At 39.2% G+C, this 23785-nt stretch overlaps 1 protein-coding gene and 1 long non-coding RNA gene across 10 annotated transcripts in view; one reads left to right on the top strand and one right to left on the bottom strand.

The window, feature by feature from the left end:
- The window catches only part of SORBS2 (sorbin and SH3 domain containing 2), a 215628-nt gene that overhangs the window by 163090 nt on the left and 28753 nt on the right, over nt 1-23785 (top strand). For 5 of the 8 annotated variants that reach the window (XM_047715201.1, XM_047715223.1, XM_047715202.1 and 2 more), the window contains 8 exons: nt 4627-4676; nt 6792-6976; nt 9313-10893; nt 14031-14119; nt 15259-15305; nt 19639-19753; nt 19838-19966; nt 21997-22200. In XM_047715201.1, the coding sequence (XP_047571157.1) occupies nt 4627-4676; nt 6792-6976; nt 9313-10893; nt 14031-14119; nt 15259-15305; nt 19639-19753; nt 19838-19966; nt 21997-22200 (2400 nt within the window). The remainder of the gene's footprint in view (nt 1-4626; nt 4677-6791; nt 6977-9312; nt 10894-14030; nt 14120-15258; nt 15306-19638; nt 19754-19837; nt 19967-21996; nt 22201-23785) is intronic. The other 3 variants (XM_047715231.1, XM_047715240.1, XM_047715250.1) reach the window with 1 other exon arrangement.
- LOC125091605 (uncharacterized) lies at nt 31-20239 on the bottom strand. Of its 2 annotated transcripts, none has more exons than XR_007124718.1 (4): nt 20110-20239; nt 17115-17207; nt 5687-5744; nt 31-730 (listed from the first exon to the last, which is right to left on the bottom strand). It is a non-coding gene; the product is annotated as an uncharacterized LOC125091605 (long non-coding RNA). The 2 variants fall into 2 exon arrangements; XR_007124717.1 differs by lacking the exon at nt 20110-20239 and adding an exon at nt 18530-18577.

The raw sequence follows: 23785 nt of genomic DNA, 5'->3' as shown, positions 1-23785 counted from the left end.
TAAAAACAAATTATTCTCTTTTTCAGATGTCTCTCTTAGGAGCTGATACTGTGATTCTGAACCGTCCGTGTTGTAACAACTCACCACAGTGTCTAAGCTGTTTTGGAAAAATCTATCTTTGCATCATTGGGTCGTATCCAGCATCATTGCTTAGACATTAATCATTCCAAAGTTGTGGTTGGCTCTTTCTGAAACGTAGGTGAAGAAACATTCCAGCCGTCCATTTCCGTTGAACTATTCAACACAGTCCTGGTGTCCAGGAGTGTGACAGTTTAAAAAAAATCAAAAGTGCACGCTTAGTGCTTGTATCAAGCATCTGTTTTGATTAGACGGTCAAAGACGACACAGAGCCATTTTGCCATCACGCTTGGAGGTGCAGAATGACAGTTAGGTTCTTAATTACATGTTTATGGCCCACATATTCTTAAAATTTATGTAAGTCTTTTCATTTTCCTAAATACGATTTGTGGATTTTATGCACCAGCTCGGATCAAGAATAGACTTGACAAACAACTGGGATGTATGTCCCGATTTCCCAGTTCCACATCCTTGACAGGCATTACTAATCCTTCTCAATGCTACCATCCAGGCAGCCACGTAATGGGTTATAACTGGCAGATGAGATGAAATGTGTTTGCTGTCTCTGTTTTAGAATCCTCACGGCAATCCGCTAGGTAAAAAAATGTATGCCAGGCAGTGCCACATTTTATTTGATTGTGTCAAAGAGAGTCTGAAAAAGGAAGAAAAAAATCCAGAGTCAAAGCTTTTTATCCTGATTTCTGCAAAGAAAAAAATGAATTGATTTTGGAAGGCAGATTTAAGACTTACTGGTTGACCTAAGCAAAAGTGACAATTTTGCTAAACATCAGCCTCCCTGTGGTAGCTCTTATAAGCAGCTAGAATATACTCAGCTTATAAGCAGAGTATATAAACTGGTTTTACACAGTGGTTTCTCTGTGGTCCTAAGTATATTCGAAATCTATATTAATAATAACTTATCGTCATCGTCTTAATAAATCATCTTAATAAATATTATCATCTTAATAAATAACTTATCGTCATCAAAAAGTCTTAACTGGGTTAAATATGTGCAACTAGAAAATAAAAGTAGGAAGACACTGATGCCTCAGAGAGTACTCCGGACACGCAGTGGTTGTGGGCACAGTCTCAGCAGGAAATCTCCACCCCTGAAGCTTCAATCTGCGATTCTGAACTAGGCATCAGAGCACATGCTCAGACAGAGAAGTAATCAAAATATTTATATATTCAATAAAAAGCAAAATAGAATACTCAAGAACATTCTAGACTGCAGTCATTCCTAAAGGCTTATAACCCTAAAGACCATCAAATATAACAAGCAACTCTGTTTTGTATGTTATGTTACCTTCACAACTGAGGAAAGGCATTTCCACCTACGAAGGGAATGAGAATTTACTTTGGAATTCAGTCTGGTCAGGCATTTTTCTGATATGTTGGTCAGATAGTTCTAGAATGTTTTTAAGGTGGATCATTGAGAATGGGCAGAAAATTTTGAGATTACCAAGTCCAATTCACTCATTTTTAAGTCAAGAAAAGTAGAGCCCAACGATTTTTTAAAATTATGTCCAAGATCACAAGGTCAGATGACAGCAAGTTAAAAATAAAACACAGATCTCATAGCCTTCACTTCCATGCCATTCCCTTTCTACCACAATTCTTAACACGTCCAAGAGATGTATGTAGAATTCAAGACTTTAAGAAACAAGTTATTTACTTGATACTATTCCGTGTTAACTATTTTTGTGAAAAAAGTTCCCATAATTAACATTACACAATAACTCTTGGGCTAAAGATAGCAGAAACTTAACTCTGCATTCTACATGTGATGGTACTGGCAAAAAAAAGTCACATAAAAAAGCACTTTGCTGGTGGTTAAACTAATTTGCCGTTATGTCTTTGGAACTGAGAAGGACTATTGTATGATTCTGTAGCATATTAATTTCCCATTATGGTGTTTCAGTGTGTACAAAAATATTCTGATAAGGTACTGGATTCTATCTTCAATATCCTTATGTAAAACATTTCTGGTAAAATCTGTAATTGATTACACATTACCTTAACTACCATTTATCAAGTGCCTAGCATATGCCATGAATAACATACTTTCTAACCCATAAAGCTGAGAAACTGGCATTAAAGGAGAACAATTAAGGACTTTTAAGCAAAGTTTAATCATACGATCACTTAGCAGAATGAGTCAGTGTCCATACTATATTAAAATGAACTTCATTTAGGTATGTTAAAATATGGTAATATATAAACTCAGTAGATCACAATAGGTAAAAGAGGTTACCTCTTTTCTGGAGACGATTTCCATTTCAAAATGAATATCATTCACATAATTATCATCAAGTTTCTCTCTTAGTCGTCTATCTAGACCTTTTACTATTTCCTTGCAATTTAATATTGAACTTTTTCCTTTGACCTTACATAAAAATCACAAAATTGGTTTCAGTTTATTTTGGATTGTGGAAACCAGCACAAGGAGACATCATTGTAGTTTCTTTGCCTAAATCTAAATCACCATTGATTTATCAACAAGAGCCGTCACTGCCTAGTCTGTGTTTTATCCCACATTACAATTTCGTTTAGGCTCATTCCAAGCTGACCATTCAAAGTCACTGATCACTCTGGGGTGATTACGGACGTTCTGTAATCAACACTTCTTGATAACCAGCTACGTTTGTCATTGGGTTGTCCACGAAGGTCGTGATCCACACAAGCCGCAAGACTCTGAGGCCCTTTGGTGTTGCTCTTCCGCAAACATATAGAATTAATATTTCTACACCAGAATATAATTTGTTTACTTGTTTGCTTTCCTTCTTATTTAGTATTCATTTTTTTCCCCTTTCCAGGGTCCAATCCAGAGTTCAGCAAGCTAAGTCATCATGTACATTCATCAGATTAGTGGACCGAATTTTTTTCTTCTAATTTTATATTCGTTGAGAACCTAGGAATCTAAATGTTTTCTAAGAATTACAAATATTAGAATATACTTTTTCTGTCTAGAAGGAAGGGAGGATGTTCTCTAGCAGAAAGGTACTTTTGTTTGCTTCTGGGCAAGGTTCCATTCTCACTCAGTAAGATGGAATTAAATGAAAATATTAATTAACAGAACCAATTTTAGAGTTAGGCATAAGAGGGCTTGTCAGACTGATTTACATAAAGAATCTACATAAAGAATGTTAATATTCTAATTGGTTAATTGGTGCTAATTTATAAGTAGAAAATAAAGTTATGGAAATAGTTTTTAAAGTGTGGCTTAATTTCCACCAAGTGGGTTTGTAATACTCTGGTAAAATATTTCTATGTGATGGGAACTTTAGATAAAATCTGTCAAATCCTGCTCTTTTGGGCTGACATTTTTAAACTTCCATAGGGAAGCACATTTTCAAGCTAGAATTTCAGTTCTTCATCAGACCAAAGTTTGGATAAATAATTGACTATCAAATATGCCCCAAAGCAAGACAATATATATATATATATATAATATATATATAATATCATAATATTATTTATATATAATATATATAATATCATAATATTATTTATATATAATAATATTATATATATAATATCACACATATATACTTGTATATACATTTCCCTGTACATTCTAGACATCACTCCACAACTACTTTCGCTCATCTTGCATTGTCATTTCAAATACTCAAGAGCTCAATACAGATCTCTCTTGCCTTAGATATTTCAATGTTTACTCTGGTAGATGGTCGTGGGGAGTGAAAAAGTCCTATCTAATATTTTTGCCTAATACCTATTTCACTGTACTGAACTGTACTCTTCAGTGCAGTACAATTGAGTATGAAAATGGTGTGTACAATAAGCATTTGGAATTATGTATCAATTTGTATTTTCTATTTTTCTTTATTCCTACAATTGAGAGTTGATGTTCTCATGAAAATTTTAAAAATCTACTTCTTTTTTAAAAAAAGGTTACATTTTGGTTTACTAATCATTTATTTTAAATCGACCCTGAAGTTAACTATTTTGAAAGCTGCCAGTCTGCCCCTGATTTAAATACCAGGCAGTTTAGTTTAATTTCAAACCAAATTCTGTGGTATTATTAAGATGCCATGCCTGTGTTGACAGAGGAAAGATGTCTCAAGTTCTGCTTAAATGTTATATTCTAAAGAGAATACCAGGCAACATAACGGAAAAATTATAAAGAAGGTTTATGTTGTATAAGGGCTGAATGATGATTACAAATATTTTTTTAAACGTCAAACCATTCCTTGATGCAGAAAATTTCTATTTACAGTCTATTTCCTATATGAAGGAGTGCTTAACAACTTTTCTTTTCTCCACCAGGCAATGTTTGGGCTGTGGATAATTTGAGTTAGGCAGAAAAATACAGTGTGGTATATCAAAAGAGAAAGTAGATAGAAAGAAAGTAGAAATCAGGTTACATGTTTTCTCTTTGAAAGACATTTTTATGATCAAGATAAATGGGATTTTTCATCTCAGCTTTTATAATACTCTTTTTTAGGATACCTAGTTTAATGTCCAAGGACAAATGAAATTTTGCCCTGGTAAAATTTTCATGGAACTATTTTTCTATCTTAACAGGCCTCCCTGTATCAATCCTCTATAGACAGAAGCCTGGAAAGACCTACTAGGTAAGAACGTCATTGCAGCATGCAACCAGAATATTATATACCAGTGATCTCTCTCTCTTTTTTTTAAAGATTTTATTTAGTTATTTGACAGACAGAGATCACAAGTAGGCAGAGAGGCAGGCAGAGAGAGAGAGGAAGGGAAGCAGGCTCTCTGCTGAGCAGAGAGCCCGATGTGGGGCTCGATCCCAGGACCCTGAGACCGTGACCTGAGCCGAAGGCAGAGGCTTAACCCACTGAGCCACCCAGGCGCCCCCAGTGATCTCTCTTTTAATAGTAATGCTACTCAGCAAAATAATAATGAGGGTTATGTTATCACTCATTATTATATGGAGCACCATACTTTATGAAGTTGTTTCATTTTGTTTTTACATCATTTCATATGTTTATAAAAATTAAATGAAATAATTCTGGATTCTTTTACTGAGAAATTCTTCCCTTCCCTGTCTCCTCTAAGCTCAGTTTTCTTTTCTTTGAATGGGAATTATAAAATCTAATTTTCAGTATTATTAGGTGACGCTTATGATAGTATATTTGAAAAATGTATAAATTACTAGAAAATTTCTAAATTATGTTCTATATATTACATGCTCACCACATAAATCAGAAACATTGTTACTACAATAAATGGGGTCTTATTATATACTAGACATTCTAAGTACATAAACATATTCGATCCTTAAGATACCACAATGAGCTAAGTGCTATCCTCCCCACTTTATCTCTGAATAAACTAAAATTAGGCCTTATGACTTACCAAGTTCACACCATTGGCAAGGAGCAGAGACAAACTAGAATTGAACCAGAATAATCTGGAACCACTAGTCCTAACTGTTCTAGAAGTCTGCCAAGATAAGTTCTGATGGTTGGCTTTAAATATCACACTTACTTCATAGCACTGCAGAAATTCATTCACAGTTCAATAGCAATGGTGATTAATACAAACTCTCAGCCACATTGTACATTAACAACAAGCCGTAGGGAAACCGTGAGGTAAGAGAAATTTGTCTCACCAGATGTCTTCCTTTTCAGAGTCTTTTCCTCCCCTGTGGCATGTTATGGGAACTCCTTCTTTAGAGAGAAAAGATACGTGGCACAAATCATAACACTGAATTGTCAGTCACAACATATTGCACTAAAAGGAGTTTTTTTAAATTTCAAAACATTATTATATTCCAAGAAACAAGGCAGAGGATTGTAGGGGAAGAGAGGTAAAAACGGAACAAGAGGAAACCACAGAGGCAGACAAACGATAAGAGACTCTTAATCTCAGGAAACAAACTGAGGGTTGCCAGAGGGGAGGGGTCGGGGGAGATGGGGTGACTGGATGATGGACTTTGTTTCATATTGTATAAGACTGATGAATCACAGACCTGTACTCCTGAAGCAAATCATACCTTATGTATTAATAATAAAAATATGCAAAAAAATTAAACATACTTAAGGTCAGTACTTTCAAAGAAATAAAAATAAAAATAAAACATGATTATAAACACATAGCCACACACACCCCCAAAAAACCAGCACACATGGATGTTTATAACAGCTTTATTCATAAGTGCCAAAACTTGACACGACCAGAATACTGTCCGGTTGGTGAGTTGAGATAGAAATTTGTGCATCCATATGAAGGAACAGTTTTCAGCAATAAAGAGAAAGGAGCTATCACGCCGCCAAAAGACACAGAGAAATCTTAAAATCAGGAACTTCGGTGGGAAACAGCCTTAACATAAACTACGGACTTTAATTACATTTAGTAATAATGAGTCAAGATGGTTCATCAGCTGTCACAAACACATCACAGGAACAGACAATGTCACGATGGGAGAAAATGTGTGCACGAGGAAAGGGAGCTTAGGAGAGCTCTCTGTACTTTCCAATCGATTTTTCTGTAAACCTAACACTTCTCTAAAAAAAAAAAAAAACAGTCTATGAATTTTTTTATAGAGAGGATTATAAAGAAATAGTGTTTAGTAGCAAGGAATGCATTCTTAAAACTGCTGTTTGGGGGAAGTGAGGGAAGAGACGTTCTGTCGCTAACGCTTCCCATCAGTCCTTCTGAGTCACAGGGGAACCTCCTCCAACACCAGCCTAAACCAAGCCGATTCCTTCTTTTAGTTCTGCGAGCATGGCCAGTGACTTTAGGAAAAGGAGGAAGAGCGAGCCTGCAGTGGGGCAGCCCAGGGGCTTGGATCCAAGTGCGAGCAGGACCAGCCCAGGGCGAGCGGACCTCCCGGGACCAGGCGGCCCCGTGACAAAGTCTTTCATCAGTTCTTCTCCTCCTTCCCCCTCAAGAGCAAAAGGTGAGCGACCATAGATTGACATGTAAGCAATTTACTAGCTTAACTTTAATCGAGGGTACCATGTGAGGGCTGGTCCAAGATAACCATTCAGAAAGAGTTAACATTTAAATACAGCATCTTGAATACAATTTGGTTTCAAAACAGTAATTTATCTTTTTTACACAGACTAGGTCAAGTTGGCGGGCCATTTGATGGCTCCATCTAGCCTAAAGACGCTTTCTTCCTCCAAATAATCCATTTGTGGGTTTTTCTTGAACAAATTCGAAGGATCTAACTTACTGTCGGGCTATTAAAAGATTACATTTATAAATATTTGCATACTGTCAAAAATGTTCTAGTGTTACTACAGCCAGCAAAGTTAATCACATTTCTAGACTAGGAATTAGAAGTAGCAACCAAGAACGTTGTTGCCTAAAACACTTTGATTTGGGTGTGTTTTTTTTTTTAATTTAGTTCTAGATAAAAATGTGTCTGACCAATTAAAGTTATTTCTTTAGTAATCTGTTTTATATTTTGGTAAACATTTATATAGACAGTAGAATATCTGTGTTCCGCATGGAACATTGTGTTTGATTCAGAACATTCCACCAGTAAGACCTAACTGGTTTCAAGCCATACTTAGAAAAGTTGAGATAACACCAAGTCATTTTTCCATATGGCCTGTCTCCTCTCTGTAAATTAGATGAGCTGTGTTGAGAGAGGGCAAGTCTCTCCTCCAGGTCTCTGAAAGACCGTTCAGTGCATTATTTCTGGGCGAACCAGAACATTCCCAAGATGGAGACTGAGGCTTGAAATGGCATCTGCAAGTATCTGAGGCCATACCACATTTGGGGTCCCACAATCTCCCCCAGTCTCCTAGGCTTGAAACAAAATACCAAAGGAATTTGAAGTGTGTGACGAACTTGAACTCTAACAGAGGTTTCCATAATACAGCACAGACTCAGCTACACTTATCAAACATAAGCGCTTAAAGTGTTGCCATGTGGTGATTAAAGCTAAGCAGTAGCTGGTCTATGGGCAAAAGACAGGCAGGTCTGGACGACTGGACTCTGGGTGGGTGGGAGGCACTAGCCATCTTCCCAGTAAAACTGTGCATATTATCCGGAACGTTCAGAAGGAGTGAGCCCCTCTCATGACACCTTTCATCAAATTCACTGAGATGCTTGGATCAGATCCTACTCATTTATGCAAATGAATGCCTTAAGAAAATAAATAATTCATGAAATACCACTGATTCATTATACTTGGATAGCACCCAAAAGTTAAAAGTATTCTGATTAATTTAGGTAATTGTTTTTATCCCAGGGAGTGTTAAGTCAACTTCTTTTCCCAGATATTACATATCTACTCAATGTGCTAATCTGCTTTTGAAAAATGTGGGTAAGATTGTAAGGCAGGAATCAATACAGATATTTTCCTTCATGAGGTTCCCTTCTAAGAAGGAAATTTCCCATTAGATGTACTTTGGTCATTTATTTATTAGTGAACTCGGCACAGCAAAAGAGTCTTTCCAAACATCTTCTAAATTGAGGTCAGTTTTAGCTCTCTATTACCAATTGCAAATTATTTAAAAAAAAAAAAAAAACCTCCCTGGAAAAAAGCAAGATGTGTTTACCTCTGAAGGAAGTTTTATATTATATCCCCTTACCTTATAAGAACCTGCCTCATAAGAGGTTAAAAGTGGAGAAATTAAAGAGGTAAATTCATTTATTTAAAGAGGTTCCACTTGTGTTTTTTCCCTTGGAAACATATTAGCAGCAACAGTGCACAACATCTTGGTTTTGCAAATTTAGAAAATTTGCATCACCCTTTTTGCATCTAATGCCCATGAAAAATTATTTGGTACAGTTATGGGACTGGCACTTAAAAGCAAATTTATAAATTACTCTTATTCTCTGTCGTTATGAATCAACTGAGACTCAAATCCTGACCCTATTAAGTTGATTAAATCGGTAGCACTTTTGGCCTTAATTGTTCAAACTTGAAATGACGACCCGGGCATGCTATAGATTAGCTTTCGAGGTTCGCCGTGTTTGCCGGAAGATGTGTGAACACCATAAAAATAGGTAGATTTGCTACATTACTTTTTATACAGTGTTTTGTTGACTCTCATATCTGCAAAGCTACCTTCATTGAAAAAGTATTGCCTTGCTTTAGAATCTGGCTTTTTTCTCTAGAGTTGAAGCTACATGTTTAACAGTCAGTGTCTAGATCAAACCATGCTAACTTCTTTCTCTTTGCTGTGCTGTCTGTTGCTAAGTGACACGCTCTCCTCTTTGTGAACCTTTTAACTTCTCCAAATGTCTCTCTTCCACCACGCTGCCCTGGATTAAAAGGTGGGGATGATATATGTCCGTCCCTTTACAGTTACTCAGGGCTCAACGGCAACCCCTCCAATGAGTTAGATTACTGTAATGCTTACAGACAGCATTTGGATGTCCCTCGTGACTCACAGAGGGCCATTACTTTCAAGAACGGTTGGCAGATGGCCCGACAGAATGCAGAGGTCTGGAGCAGCACTGAGGAAACGGTATCCCCCAAAATCAAATCCCGCAGCTGTGACGATCTCCTAAACGACGACTGCGATAGCTTCCCCGACCCCAAGACCAAGTCAGAGAGTATGGGTTCTCTGTTATGTGAAGAGGACTCCAAGGACAGCTGCTCTATAGCGTGGGCCTCCCCCTACATCCAGGAGGGTCGGAGTAACGGCAGGTCAAGGCTCCGGCACAGGTCAGCCCACAACGCCCCGGGGTTCCTCAAAATGTACAGGAAAATGCATCGCATTAACCGCAAGGATTTGATGGCGTCCGAGGTGATCTGCTCCGTCAAGTCGAGGATAATGCAGTACGAGAAGGAGCAGCAGCACAAGGGCTTGCTGCACGGATGGAGCCAGTCCTCCACTGAGGAGGTGCCCAGGGACATGGTCCCCACCCGCATTTCTGAATTCGAAAAGCTGATTCAAAAGTCCAAGTCCATGCCCAATTTAGGAGACGAAATGTTATCTCCCATCAGCCTAGAAGCTCAACAAAATGGTTTATGTCCCAAGAGGCGATTTTCCATTGAGTCTTTGCTGGAGGAAGAAGGTCAGGGCAGACACGCTTCGCATATGCAGCGGAGCTACGAGCCCCAAGCCCTGGTACCGATTCATATTGAGGTCACCAGTGACGAGCAGCCCAGAGCGCACGTGGAGTTCTCCGATAGCGACCAGGACGGTGTCGTGTCTGACCACAGTGATTACATTCACGTTGAAGGATCGTCCTTCTGCAGCGAGAGCGATTTCGATCACTTTTCTTTCACATCCTCTGAAAGCTTCTACGGGTCCAGCCACCATCACCACCATCACCACCATCACCATCACCGACACCTGATCAGCTCCTGCAAAGGCAGATGCCCGGCCTCCTATACCCGGTTCACCACGATGCTGAAACACGAAAGAGCCAAACACGAGAACACCGAAGAGCCCAGAAGACAAGAAATGGACCCTGGGCTCTCTAAGCTTGCATTTCTGGTCAGTCCCGTGCCTTTCCGGAGGAAAAAAAATTCGACGCCCAAAAAACAGACTGAAAAGGCAAAATGTAAAGCTTCTGTATTTGAGGCTCTGGACTCTGCCCTTAAAGACATTTGTGACCAGATTAAAGCCGAAAAGAGGAGGGGAAGTCTGCCAGACAACAGCATCCTGCACCGTCTCATCAGTGAGCTTCTGCCGGATATCCCCGAAAGGAACTCGTCACTTAGAGCTCTGAGAAGGAGCCCCATGCACCAGCCTTTCCACCCACTGCCTCAAGACGGTGCTATGCATCGTCCGTTGTACCAGAACGATTGTGGGAGAATGCCTCACAGTGCCTCTTTCCAAGACGCGGACACCACCACCGCCAACTACCGTCACCAAGACCATGACAGTGCACGGAGTCTCCAAGGTGGATGAGCTTTTCTTTCTTTTTCCTTGTGGTTCAGACACCCGCCATCCAGCTCTCTCACCTTCCATTCCTACATCTCATCATTCCTAAGCCGGGAGACCACCTGGCATTGTTATGTGTTTTTTGAAGCAAATGCTTGTTGTGCAAACGGGTCTTACTAGATCGCCTCATTTGTCCATGTGCTATCCGGGCTCCATGTGTGGCTTAAAGTGATCACTAATTCACAAAAATTTACTCATTCAAAATCAAAAGGGAAAACCATCTTGTAGCTTAATGTTAGTTAGGGCTGCAACCACTTACATCAAAACACCAAATTAAACTTATTTTACCAATTTAAGAGGGTTCCGAGACAGAGACCATGATTGAGTATCAGCATCCTTAAGAGACTGACAACTCTCTTTTTGTGGTAAAGTGAATCAAAACCAGTAACTTAACAAATAGCTTTTTCCTTGATTTTTACGTTAACTTTATAAAGTTATATTCAATAAATAATTTGCTTACATGGAATGTAAAGGTACTACATCAAAACACTGAGGAAGCAAAATTGGAGTATGCCATGTAGTAATTGATGGTCAATGAGAAAAGAATAGGATTTGTTTAATGACTTTCTTCATTTAAAGGACATAATGGGATAGAATTTTTGTGAATGCATCTTTAAGCTATATATACAGAAATCTCATCTCCATCACTCAGTGTATTTCATTTTCTCTGCCTTTCCATATCTTAATTTGTTTTCTATTTCCGCTAAAAGAATCTTATATTGACATTTGAATTAGACCATGTAGGTAAAAAGTGACTCCCAAGTCCATTGTCTTAGATGAATTATCACCTTGAAGCGGCAACACAAGAACAAATAACAGTTCAAACGCAGAAGACTTTTTTGAGATTTTGGGGGGTTTTGGGCATTTTTCATACAATCTTTATACAATTCTTTTGGTTAATTCTTAAGGTACATCTGTTTACTATGTAAATTTTAAGAAGCTGGAAAGAATATTCCATGCTGAAATTTGGATTATCAATAGTCTTCTATGCACGGAACACTGCAAAGTGCTTTACAAATGTCATCTAATTAACACCGGCCTGAACCTAGGTGATAGGTGTCATTATAAGCATTGTTTTATAGTTCAGACCCAGGGAAGATGAGATTTGACCAAAGTCACTTAGGGAGTAGGTAGGAGAAAAGAGATTCAAACTCCTAGTAATTCAGATTTTATAGTCTAGAATATAATCTCTATAGTTAAAAAAAATCAAATTTCATATTAATGTAGTATGTTAACTGCCATTGCACACATTTGCTTATTTTATTAGTGTTTATCTTTGCTTTCATTTATACTATACAACATGCTTCAAAAATAACAAACTAGAATTTTTTTTTAAAGATTTTATTTATTTATTTGACAGACAGAGGTCACAAGTAGGCGGAGAGGCAGGCAGAGAGAGAGAGGAGGAAGCAGGCTCCCTGCAGAGCAGAGAGCCCGATGTGGGGCTCGATCCCAGGACTCTGGGATCATGACCTGAGCCGAAGGCAGAGGCTTAACCCACTTAGCCACCCAGGCGCCCCCAAACTAGAATTTTTTAAATCAATGCCTACAGTTTGAAATTTTCACCTATTGAGATTGAGATGTCATAGTTTAAGTTTTTAATTAATTAGCTACCTTTTCCCAATATTGGACAATTCCAGTTATTCAGTTAGGTAGATGAGTAATAATCATCCCTTCTAAATTTTATGCACAGGTAGAGTACATTATTGAAACGTGATTTGAGGGAGCTTCGAGAAGCATTTAATGAAATAAAATATTTACTTTCCAACTTTGTTTAGCCTAATTGAAAAATAGTTTATATTCCAAGGATTAGCAAAAGTAATTTACAATTTAATGATCGGTATGAGAGCCCTATGATCGTACAAGTATATGATTTAAAATGGAAAATAAATGGCACGTAATCCTCTCTCACTTTGAAAATAACCGATTAAGTTTTACCTGAAATATTTGTGGCCATGCTACCTTATTAAACCTAAAGACTTTGGAATTCACAACTAATAGATAGTTAGACCTTTATCTTTATGTTGTCACATAACTGATATCCCACCTGCTTTTAAGCAGACAATTCTTCCTTATAGTCAAAGCTGTCAAAATCTTTAAACAATGCTTTCCTTTTATGAATTGGCATTTTAAATTCCTTTAGGCTGTATTTATTTTACTTGTAATGCTTCTTGTTAACCAATATAACTAAATTTATTAAAGGCTAAGAGAAAGAATTTACTAATTTTGACCCAGGTATACTGGTAGAATTCTTTAACAGAGATTACTGGGGTACTTTTAGCCTTTAGTTACATTTCCACATATCAATGTGTAAAGTATGAGACCATTAAGAGATACTTGTAATCACAATTTTGTAATATAACTATTTATACTTTGTTTTAAGGTGAACAGAAACAATTCAGTATTTCATAAGCAGTTTGGCAACCAATATGATACTGTCTAAAGAATTTTTATCCCTTTGTTTCTTGGAATAAAAAATACTTTCTGATAAGGTACTTGAGCAAAAGGGAGGGCAAAAGATACAAAGTTTTTAACCCTTTAAATGACATCTTAGATTTAACACCTTAGATTTAATGAGGAGGGGGGGCAGAAGGAAGGGCTGGGGGAAGGGACACATCCATAGTTCTGCCATCACCGTACTTTTTATTTTTTATTTTTTATTTTTCATTACTGCATTCTTAAATTGTTCCACAAAATGTTTTAGTTTTTGTAAACTGTTGCTATTTGCAAATTGTCCATCTTCTATCGGTCCCATAGAGCAAAAGGAAAAGAATGGGAAATCCCCATTTGAGATGGGAAATCCCCAGGACTATGAATTGTCTACAACGAGTGCTGCAGCATAAATACATCAACAATGTAACAATTATATGTGTGATTAGAACACTTCTGCCATCTCGGATATTTGTCCCTTTTGAAATGTGCTGGTTTTGTGTCTTTTTTCGCAACGTTGTAATGACCTATGAGTTTTATACCCATGTCTTCCATTGTGGTGTCCCTCGAAATCTGAAGGAGAAAATAGTTGCCACCAGGAAAATGGCAAAAAGGGTCAGCCTTTAATTAAGTGGATACTCACTCCGGCCCCGTCCTCTCCCACAGACCACGAGTCCCCTAGAAGTTATGCATCCACCATGACTGACCTGGGGAGAAGCGCACCTCGGGAAAGAAGAGGAACTCCGGAAAAAGAGGTGGTGTGTTTAGTGCTACTTGAGTCTTTTTTTTGCAGCGTATTTGGCAAAGCACTTGTCAGCCGCGAGGCTTCTCTGAGTCTTGAACTGACACCCATGCATGAACAACGGAGCTCTTCGAGAGTCTCGAGCTGGGTTGCCCCACAGAGGAAGATTTCCCTGTACAAATGTCCCCACTGATGTAGGGGAGAGCCCTAGGTCATCTGTGTTGCAAAGCCATACAAATTGGACATAACCATTTTTGCTGGCCTGCTTTTATTGGAGAACATCTCTGAAAAATCGAGGCTCCTAGGAATGGCCTAGCTCTTTGTCCATGGCCCTGGCTCAGGGCCGGAGCTCTGGTGCGTGCTATCTTGGAGCTGTTTGATGGCAGCTGAAAGCAGGTCTCAGACTGGCAGTCAATCCAGAAGAATCACTAGGCTGTGTCTCCTATAGTCTAGAGCCTGTGGGACCCCAGAGAAGTCAAGAATGTTCCAGGTTGCCTGAAGTTCACAGAATCATGAGGAAAGAGAGTGGGGAGGGGGGATTACTGGGAAGTGGAGAAGGAAGATCTGGAGTGGCTAGCTGTGGGGAATAGGGTGATTGAAGGAGAGTGTGTATCACATCTTATCATGACCAAAAGGCTGGTTTACCATGTGCTCAAGATGATCCAGTCTGTGTTTTGGGTCACTAAGTAGCTTCCCAGTGATAACTGGGCTAAGATTTCTTTGCTACTATGTTGATAATTGTTTAGTAAAAAGGACTGATGGTCTCCTTCGTTACTCTTCCCAGTCTTTTGATTATGATTCTGAAGGAGTTATGTTGATACGTAGAACCTAGAGCAACTAACCCTCGGCATTATCCCGGGAAAAGCCAGATTCATCCCTGGGACAGAACCCTTGGCAGAGCCATATTCATCTTCCTTAGTTTCTAAGATGAAATATGATATTCAGTGGTTATGATGAAAAAGTCATCTACTATGTTCCTGTTATCACTTAAATACCTAAATGAAGGACTAATTGGTTGATTGATAAATTGCATAAAGGATTTACATATGTTTCATCATTCTTTGTGATTTCATTTCCCTTTGATTCACATGAAATTACTTTCTTGAAAAAAAATCCAAATTGTGAGTGCTAATTGTTTACCTTCCTTTTCAGAAATTGCCTGCAAAAGCTGTTTATGATTTTAAAGCTCAGACATCTAAGTAAGTAAAATAAGTGTTGCATTATACAACTTAGGTTGGCTTAAATACTTCAGTAATATTTAAGAGGTAAATATTGCAGTGAGATGTATCACAAATAAGGTCTAAGTCCCAATTGAGCAGTTGGCTGTAATTAGTGTTTCCTTCACAATTAACTGGGATGGGGTTGATTTTATTTTCATCTGAAGTTTAATTGACAAACATTGAGTTTTAAATGACACTCAACATGTTAGAGCACCATGAGTTCAAAAGGATAGGAAAACAAAAGTGATATTAAGAATCTTTGTTTCTAGAATTTTTGTGTCGAGAATGAAATAAAAGTAAAATGTTGGTGAGTAAACACTACCTGAGAGAATTTGATAACTTTTATTTATCCAACCATATCCAGGATAGTTTGCAGGGTAGAAGAGTAGAACAGTGAACAAAGATTCCCATAGTCAAACCTCCATGTCTTAAAACTTTAACATTGAGATTCTGAGCAAAATTTTCACCTCTGGTCTTTTTTTTTTTTTTTTAAGATTTTTATTTATTTATTTGACAGACAGATATCACAAGTAGGCAGAGAGACTGGCAGAGAGAGGAGGAAGCAGGCTCCCCGCAGAGCAGAGAGCCCGACACGGGGCTCGATATCAGGACCCTGGGATCATGACCTGAGCCGAAAGCAGAGGCTTTAACCCACTGAGCCACCCAGGCACCCCTCACCTCTGGTCTTTTGATGTTGGTGTTTTCATACTCCTGTGGGGCAGTATTTTTCTTTTTTTTTTTTTTTGGCCTTTTGTACTTGGGAACTTGTTAATCAGATGCGCATGTGTTAGTACTAAGCACATAAAGAGGCTTAAATAGGAGGGAACCTTCCAGATCTGTCGTGGCCCATGTGTACAGACCTGATTTCAGAAACTCTGATCCCCATTAGAGTTCAAGATATTGAAACAGTTGAATATTGGCATTAATTTATCTTGTGTTGTTCAGACACAATATTTATAATAATAAAATATTTTATTCATAAAAATGTATATTAATATTATATTAATCAATTAATAGTTCTAGAAACTGTCTCTGCCATAAGACATACAAAAAATAAAATCACTCAGACATGGGTAATACTGCTGAGATGGTGGATGAACTAAATAGGAAAATGCTATCTAGAAATTAAGATGGCTTAAAACTAGTGTTTAAAAAAATCCTGAAGAAAAGCTTACCTACCCCCCCCCTTTTTTTTTGATGACTTAAGTAACATCTGCTTTGTTTGTACTACATTCTAGTAGCTATGACCGTGCTCTTTGGATACAGTGTGACGATTTGTATGATACATGCCAATTTTACAAAATAATGACTTAGAACATGTAAATTTCATTTCTTCCTTGTGACAAAAAATCAGAATGTATGAAACCCTGAGGAATGACGGGGCACATAACACAGGAAAGGTATCCACCCAGGGCCCTCAGCTTTTTAAGAAAGCTTAATAAAAAACAGGCTTTGGGAGAAAGATGATGTATGGTGCTGAGGGAAGTGTTTGGGGTGTTCATTGTGTCGCTGGATTTTGTTTGCTCCAAGTGCCAAGCCTTCTGCCATCCTCCAAGGCCCTGTCCTCATTGCAGAAGCTCTGAGTTAGCAAAGGTTCAAGGCTGGCAAATGGCACAGCCTTTCTGAATGGTTGTCTATGCCACCTCCTACCTTTCACGAAAATCTTTCGACACCTGCAAAATCGAATCAGAGCAGTCGATCCAATAACCACCCATGGAAGCCAACCCATATTTTTTGTAAAAAACAAAACAAAAACAAAAACAGAAACAAAAAACGTTTCCCACATACCATGAGTAAGCTGGTCTGATGGCTGCTTAACCATATTCCTCTGGTTCCGTTCTCAGGAAATGTAAAGAGCAGTCAGTCCCCAGTGTAGTCGCCCTATTTGACACAAAACCCGAGGTTATGGACGACTTGTGCAGCTTTAAAAGGCTCGCACCCCCAGGAGCACTGATTGTCCTGGAAATGCTCTTAATTAATAGCTAGATGTGAGTGCTTTTCGTGCCTAACATCTTATAAACAAGAGACCGATAGATGTATCTGTTTTAAATAAATAGGTTTTAAAAGCTATTTTTCCTTTCCCTAACGCAAAATGTTTAATTTACAAAGACGCAGCTCAGTAACTCACCCAATGTAATCTCTCAATTGTAAAATAGGAAAAAGAGATAAAATGTCATTTCCAAAGGTTGTCAATGGCCTCGATTCAAAAGGTTTAGGGGAATGAGGAAGCAACCTTTACCATAATGGGGCTCAGAAAATCTAGGTCTGAGATGAGAGAGAGACAGTTTTGAAAACTGTTAAGTGAGATTTCTGTCCTTTATCTAGAAGCCTTCAAAATTTTAAACACAAACCTTTAAAAATAGATCTGATTTCTTTTCACATTGAAAAGAAAAAGTTTTCTTGGGACGCCTGGGTGGCTCAGTTGGTTGGACGACTGCCTTCGGCTCAGGTCATGATCCTGGAGTCCTGGGATCGAGTCCCGCATCGGGTTCCCAGCTCCATGGGGAGTCTGCTTCTCCCTCTCACTTTCTCCTCGCTTATGCTCTCTCTCACTGTCTCTCTCTCAAATAAATAAATAGATATCAGCATTAAAAAAAAAAAGAAAAGAAAAGAAAAAGTTTTCTCTAATGGACATTTAAAAACAAAAAGCTAAGCTTCCTAGTCTCCTTTCCAGACACAAAACACACCTGGTGCTAAGAAAGCTGTTGGACTGTAAACATGATCCTGGGATCATGACCCGAGCCGAAGGCAGAGGCTTTAACCCACTGAGCCACCCAGGTGCCCCTGCACTTTCAGTGTGAATATTTTAGCACTTCTAATTGCTCAATCATTCTCTTAATATGCAACATCTTTTTTCCAATTAATTCTTTTAATCAATAAGAAATATTCTACATCTGACATCTACCTGTCTCTTCTTTATCTATTCGGCATCAATAAACAACCCAACTCCACGTTCTGAATGAAACAATGCAGAAGATCCAAGAGTGGGAGGGCCGATGTCTAGGAAAGTGGGGCTCTTGGGAAAAGAAGGGAAATAAGTGTCTTCCGACAAAACATAATTATGGAGACAAAACAACAAACAGACACAATTCCCTGGGTAACGAAGCCGTGAAAAACAGACGCAGTGAGGGTGAGCAGGCAGGTGTGAATTCTCCAAAATAATCAATGTCTTCAGAACTTAAAATTACATTATCCACATTTACCGGCTTAGGAAAAAGCAGGTAAATAAGCTTCTTCTTTGAAAGAGCCCAGATGGAAAACCATAGTTACCATCTTGAAAATATTTTTATTTTTTTAAAAACAAGGGGCACCATGTGTGGCTCAGTCAGGTAAACGTCCGCCTTCAGCTCAGGTCATGGTCCCAGGGTCCTGGGATCCAGCCCTGCATCAGGCTTCTTGCTCAGTGGGAAGCCTGCTTCTCCCTCTCCTTCTGCCTGCCACTCCCCCTGCTTGTGCTCTCTCTATAGATATCAAATAAATTAAATCTTTAAAAGAAAAAGATCTAGGGGTGCCTGCGTGGCTCAGTCTATTGATTATCTCAGGGCGCTGGGACTGAGCCCCACATCCAGGCTCTGCGCTCAGTGGGGAGTCTGCTTCTCTGCCTCTCTCCCCCCAACTCATGTGCACTCTCTTTCTCCAGTAAATAAATAAATCTTGTTTAAAAAGGTACAAAGTAGGCAACAAGCAATCTGTGTATGTCTTTACGCTCAAAACATGTTTCTCTCTGTGCTCCACTAAAGAAAAGATCTTTCTCTTTACGCAAAACACATTCCTCATCAAAACATTCCACTTAAATGCCTGACAACCATCTTCAAGGACCCATAAATAACAATTTTCTGGTGATGGCCCTTCTGTGCTATAGCTCAGTATTGATTTTCCTTATTGTAAGCTTTAGCACATCAAAAGGAGACAGGAAGAGAGATGTCAGTTACCCCGCTAACTAGCCGACCGGCTTCAGGACAAATGAAATCAGTGCAGACCTCATCTACCATTATACCAAACTTCACTGCTCCTCCACGGTAACCTCCTGATGACACAGCAGTCGCCTGTCCCTGCCTTTAAATCTCATATGCCCGTGATTTATATCCAATGTGATGTTTACACTTGTTCTCTTCTGAAATCACTTCTGATGTTGCAATGTGGTCAGTGAATTCTAAGAGTTTGCAAGGAAAATCCTTACGTACCTAGGCTCGGCAGATTATTTAATAGGGACAGTATATTTCTCAGCCAGATGCCAATCGAGAGAGAGTGTTGATCTCACCAGTCATTGCTCTACTTCAGGGGAAAACCCACTGAAACCTGTCTCTTCCAGGGAGCTGTCATTTAAGAAAGGAGATACTGTCTACATCCTCAGGAAAATAGATCAAAATTGGTATGAGGGAGAGCACCACGGCAGAGTGGGCATTTTCCCAATCTCCTACGTCGAGGTAGGTCCTTTCCTTTCCCTCTTCCGTGGTCGTTGCTTCCAGATTCACCACAGATCAAGACTAAGTCCCTGTTGTCCTTCGCAGAAACTCATACCTCCCGAAAAAGCACAGCCTGCAAGACCCCCTCCGCCAGCGCAGCCTGGAGAAATCGGAGAAGCTTTGGCCAAATATAATTTCAGCGCTGACACAAATGTGGAGCTATCGCTGAGAAAGGTACCCCGGCTGTTTTCTCCAGCAGCGCCTTTTGAAAGGCTCTTATTTTCAAAACTAAAATAGGTTACCTTTTTCTTAGACATTTTTGTGCTTCCCCCACGTGCTACAAAGGACTCTATAAGACCACCCCCAGGTGCCGTTACCCAGGCTCCTGTGTCCTTCCAGATGAGGTCCCCTGCAGGACACAAAGCTTCTCGCAGCGACCTTCCCTCCAGGGCTTAGCAGGGCAGGCTCCGACTCCTCTCCGAGGGGCGCCTGGGACTGAATCTCCCAGACCTCTCTCTGTGGAAACATCAAAAGGAAAAGAACACTTTCATGCACCTCGAAATATTGTTGCCCTGCTGCTTTATTATTCAATTTTTTTTTTCAAAAATACTGTTCCCACATTTAATTTTATCTTGGCACGAAGGAACAGTCCTCACATAATGCAGGTACTTCTCGCGCTGGAGCCTTTCAGAGAAGTCATTTGCGCAGTGCTCCTGCCTTGATCAGCAACCTCTGGGCCTCAGGACCGACCCAAATTCCACTAGCAACTTATCCAGTTCTAGGAGCTCTTCTGAAGAATGTCAGGAAGAGCCCCTTGACTTGAAGCAACTTTACACAGTGAAGAAAGAGCAAATGAATGATTTTCATTCTGTGAAGCTTAGCAGTCATGTTCGTGTGCTGGCAGCAGGCACAGGTCTGCGCAGAGGAAAGGCTGGAGAGTCATCCGCATGGTGGTTCTAGAACCTCATTGTCCATCAGGGCAGTCCTTAGCCAGGAGCAAGGAAGAGAAGCCCCACTGTTCTTATCCTGGCAGAGCCTCCTCCCGCTCTCCCCTCTGCGCTCTGGTCCAATCAATTCTTGTCCCCCCCATCCAGCCTGCAACACAGCTTCTCACGATCCCAACCAGCTTCTATTTCCAAGTAAAAGAGAATCTTCTACCCATGCGATTTATAGCTCCAGCAGGAGCCTAGCCTCAGTGGGGTGTGACCGAGAAAAATCAGTACAGATTTTAAGAGTAGAAAGATTTGCTTTTCTTCAGTGTGTCCTGCCCAGTGCCAGTGTGGGATAGGCTCTAGGAAGACTTGCGCCTTGAGCGTCCCCTGAAGGAGGTCACCCTACTGCGCTGAAGCTTTGACTCTGTTCTCCTCTAGGCCCCATCAGCAGCCCAGACTTCCGTACCACGGGCTGGACGCGGCTGCGGAGTTACTGCCATTTAACCACAATTTGCCTATTTATTTCAGAGCCACATGTGGTTTCAAGTCGAAATTTCAGCTGAGTTTTGTGTCATTGGCACGATCGCTGCCAGTAGTAGCAATGGTGACCGTAGAAAGTTCTATTATTACTAAAGCCAGGGGCTCTGTGAAAATGTCTAATGACCACCTTGGCGTCGTCCCCAACCAGCGAGAATGGACAACGTTGCTATACCATCTTAACGCAAAGCAGGTGGAGGTCAGTCCTGGCTGTGGAGGGGACTATCTTTGCCCCGTCCTGCTAGCCATACTCTTTGCTGCTATTTACCAGGTGTAGATCGAGGAAGAAAGACAGTGTGCCCTTCAACATCATCCCTTCCAGAGGTTGATTTCCGCAGTTCATCTCAGACACACTAGCAGAGGGCGCTGAGCTGCACTTCCTGCAGAAGGAGGACATTCCCTTGAATCCATCAGTGATAGGATAACGTTACTGTCAGTGAGATTTTCCCTGTTAAACTAGTCTGCTTTTTAAGGAAACGGATTCGGGTCCTTCCACATGGTACCAGTGTAGGAACATGTGTAAGCCCATTCCCATTAACTAGGCATCCCTAGGGAAGATTCTCATGTCATGAACAAATGATGAAATTGCCTGTATGTAGATGATCTGTGATTAGGAGTGAACTCAGTTTATTTGTGTTCTCCTTACAAAAACAAACAAACAACAACAATAACTAGGGGTATCAGACTTTTCCCAAACCGAAAACTACTGTTTATCAGACAACCATGACCATTACACTTTTTTGTTGTTGTTATCACGTCTCTATTTATAATGCATTTTCCTAATATTCATTACAGGGAGATAGAGTTATTCTTCTTAAAAGAGTTGATCAAAACTGGTATGAAGGTAGAATTCCAGGAACCAGCAGACAAGGCATCTTCCCTGTTTCCTATGTAGAAGTTATCAAGAAGAATCCAACCGCAGGTGCTGACGATTACCCTGACCCTCCAATGCCCCACAGCTACTCTAGTGATAGAATCCACAGCTTAAGTTCCAATAAGGTAAGAAGACATTCTAGCATATCGGTATAATACTTGGGAGCCTGAAGTAAGATTGTCAATATGTGACGTTAGGTATTAGACTAGAACATCAAATCTATTGCAAAGCACAAAATGTATATGTTATATTTCTAAGAGTGCGTGCCATGTCAAGTCAATATAGTTTCTTCTACTGAGGGGCGCTAGCACAAAGGTTTAATGCTGGATTTTTATAATTTTATTTTTCGAATTAAAATACTGAAGGAGAAAACATTAGTATCACAATTATCTCATACGATATATACATGTGTACATACACATGTATCTGCTTTTTGAAAATTTTTCTGAAGCTTGATTTTTTTCCTAAAGCTTGATTTTATTTTTATAGGTGCATCTTTTACATAGATTTGAATAGGAATAAGTCATATATATAAGTATATGTAGATAGATAGATCTCAAAATGGTCTCAAGGCATGGTAATTAAGTTGACAAAATTCTATAAAAGTCTTGGTTTTTTTTTAATACAGAAAAAGAGAGAGGAAAAAAATTTAATTAAGGTTTGTAAGTCAGTTTGCTTATTAGTTGGAATGAAAATGTCATTGGTTATTGTTTAGGGTGATTTTGTACCAGAACTACTGTCTCTCTTGAGCTATTAGCTGAAGGTCATTATCTTTCTCAATATCTTTCTCAAAAAGGGACTTTGCTTCCTGAACTGGTTAATTAGAAAAGGCTGTTTTCCTACTTTTCTTACTCACAGTGTGAATTTTTCCTTCATTTTCTATGGAATTATAATATGTTGTGTTCTTCTCATGGATGGTATTTAGGGATTTCTTTCTCCTTCTCATTAACTTTCAAGTGTAAAACTTAAAATTACCAAGGAACTATTCCACTTCCCAGCATTTTGAACATTTTATTTTGCACAATTTATTAACCAATTTGACTGGGACATAGAAAATAAACCATTTAGAGCTAACAAAATAACATCAACGTATCAAACATTATTCAAGTGTGAAGTCATCATGTCCCAGTACAAAAAAGCATCCCAGGTGACCCAAAGTACTCCTTGACAAGGAGCCTAGAAGGATTTTACATATGTAAATGATCGAAGAGTTTACCCTCTCAAGAGAAGCATTCTCTTTTAAAAGGGCATTTTATTTATTCTACTCCTCTTTGAAGACTAGGTTTCAGCTGCTGGGTAATTGCTCTCAATCCTTTATCACTGGATAATATCATTGGGTAATAGAACAGTTTGGTACTCTCTGATTTTGTCTAATTATAAAGTTTTTCAGAAGCTCCTTCAGTATGTGTATTTCACTCCCAGAGGTTAGTTCTAGAGATCAACGTCCTTGCTTCACAGTTCCTACTGATAAAAAGAAAAGATCAGAATCTTCATCCATATATCTGTCTTAATTACCCTTCAGTCATCTCAAAAGAACTACCAGCTAAATTTCAAAGAGGCCATACCTTCAAAGAAAAGTTTATAAGAAAAAATAAGCATGCATCTACAAAGCCTTATTTAACATGTAAGAAATTCTTCCATAATGTCCTAACTAATACTGGCAATGTAATATTATAGATCGCAGCATTTTAATCTTGATTGTGAATGATT

The sequence above is a fragment of the Lutra lutra genome, chromosome 2 (assembly GCF_902655055.1).
Source record: "Lutra lutra chromosome 2, mLutLut1.2, whole genome shotgun sequence".
In the NCBI taxonomy this organism is placed as follows: Eukaryota; Metazoa; Chordata; class Mammalia; order Carnivora; family Mustelidae; genus Lutra; species Lutra lutra.
Note: the sequence above shows the minus strand (reverse complement) of the source record. Positions and strands in the feature narration are given on the sequence as shown.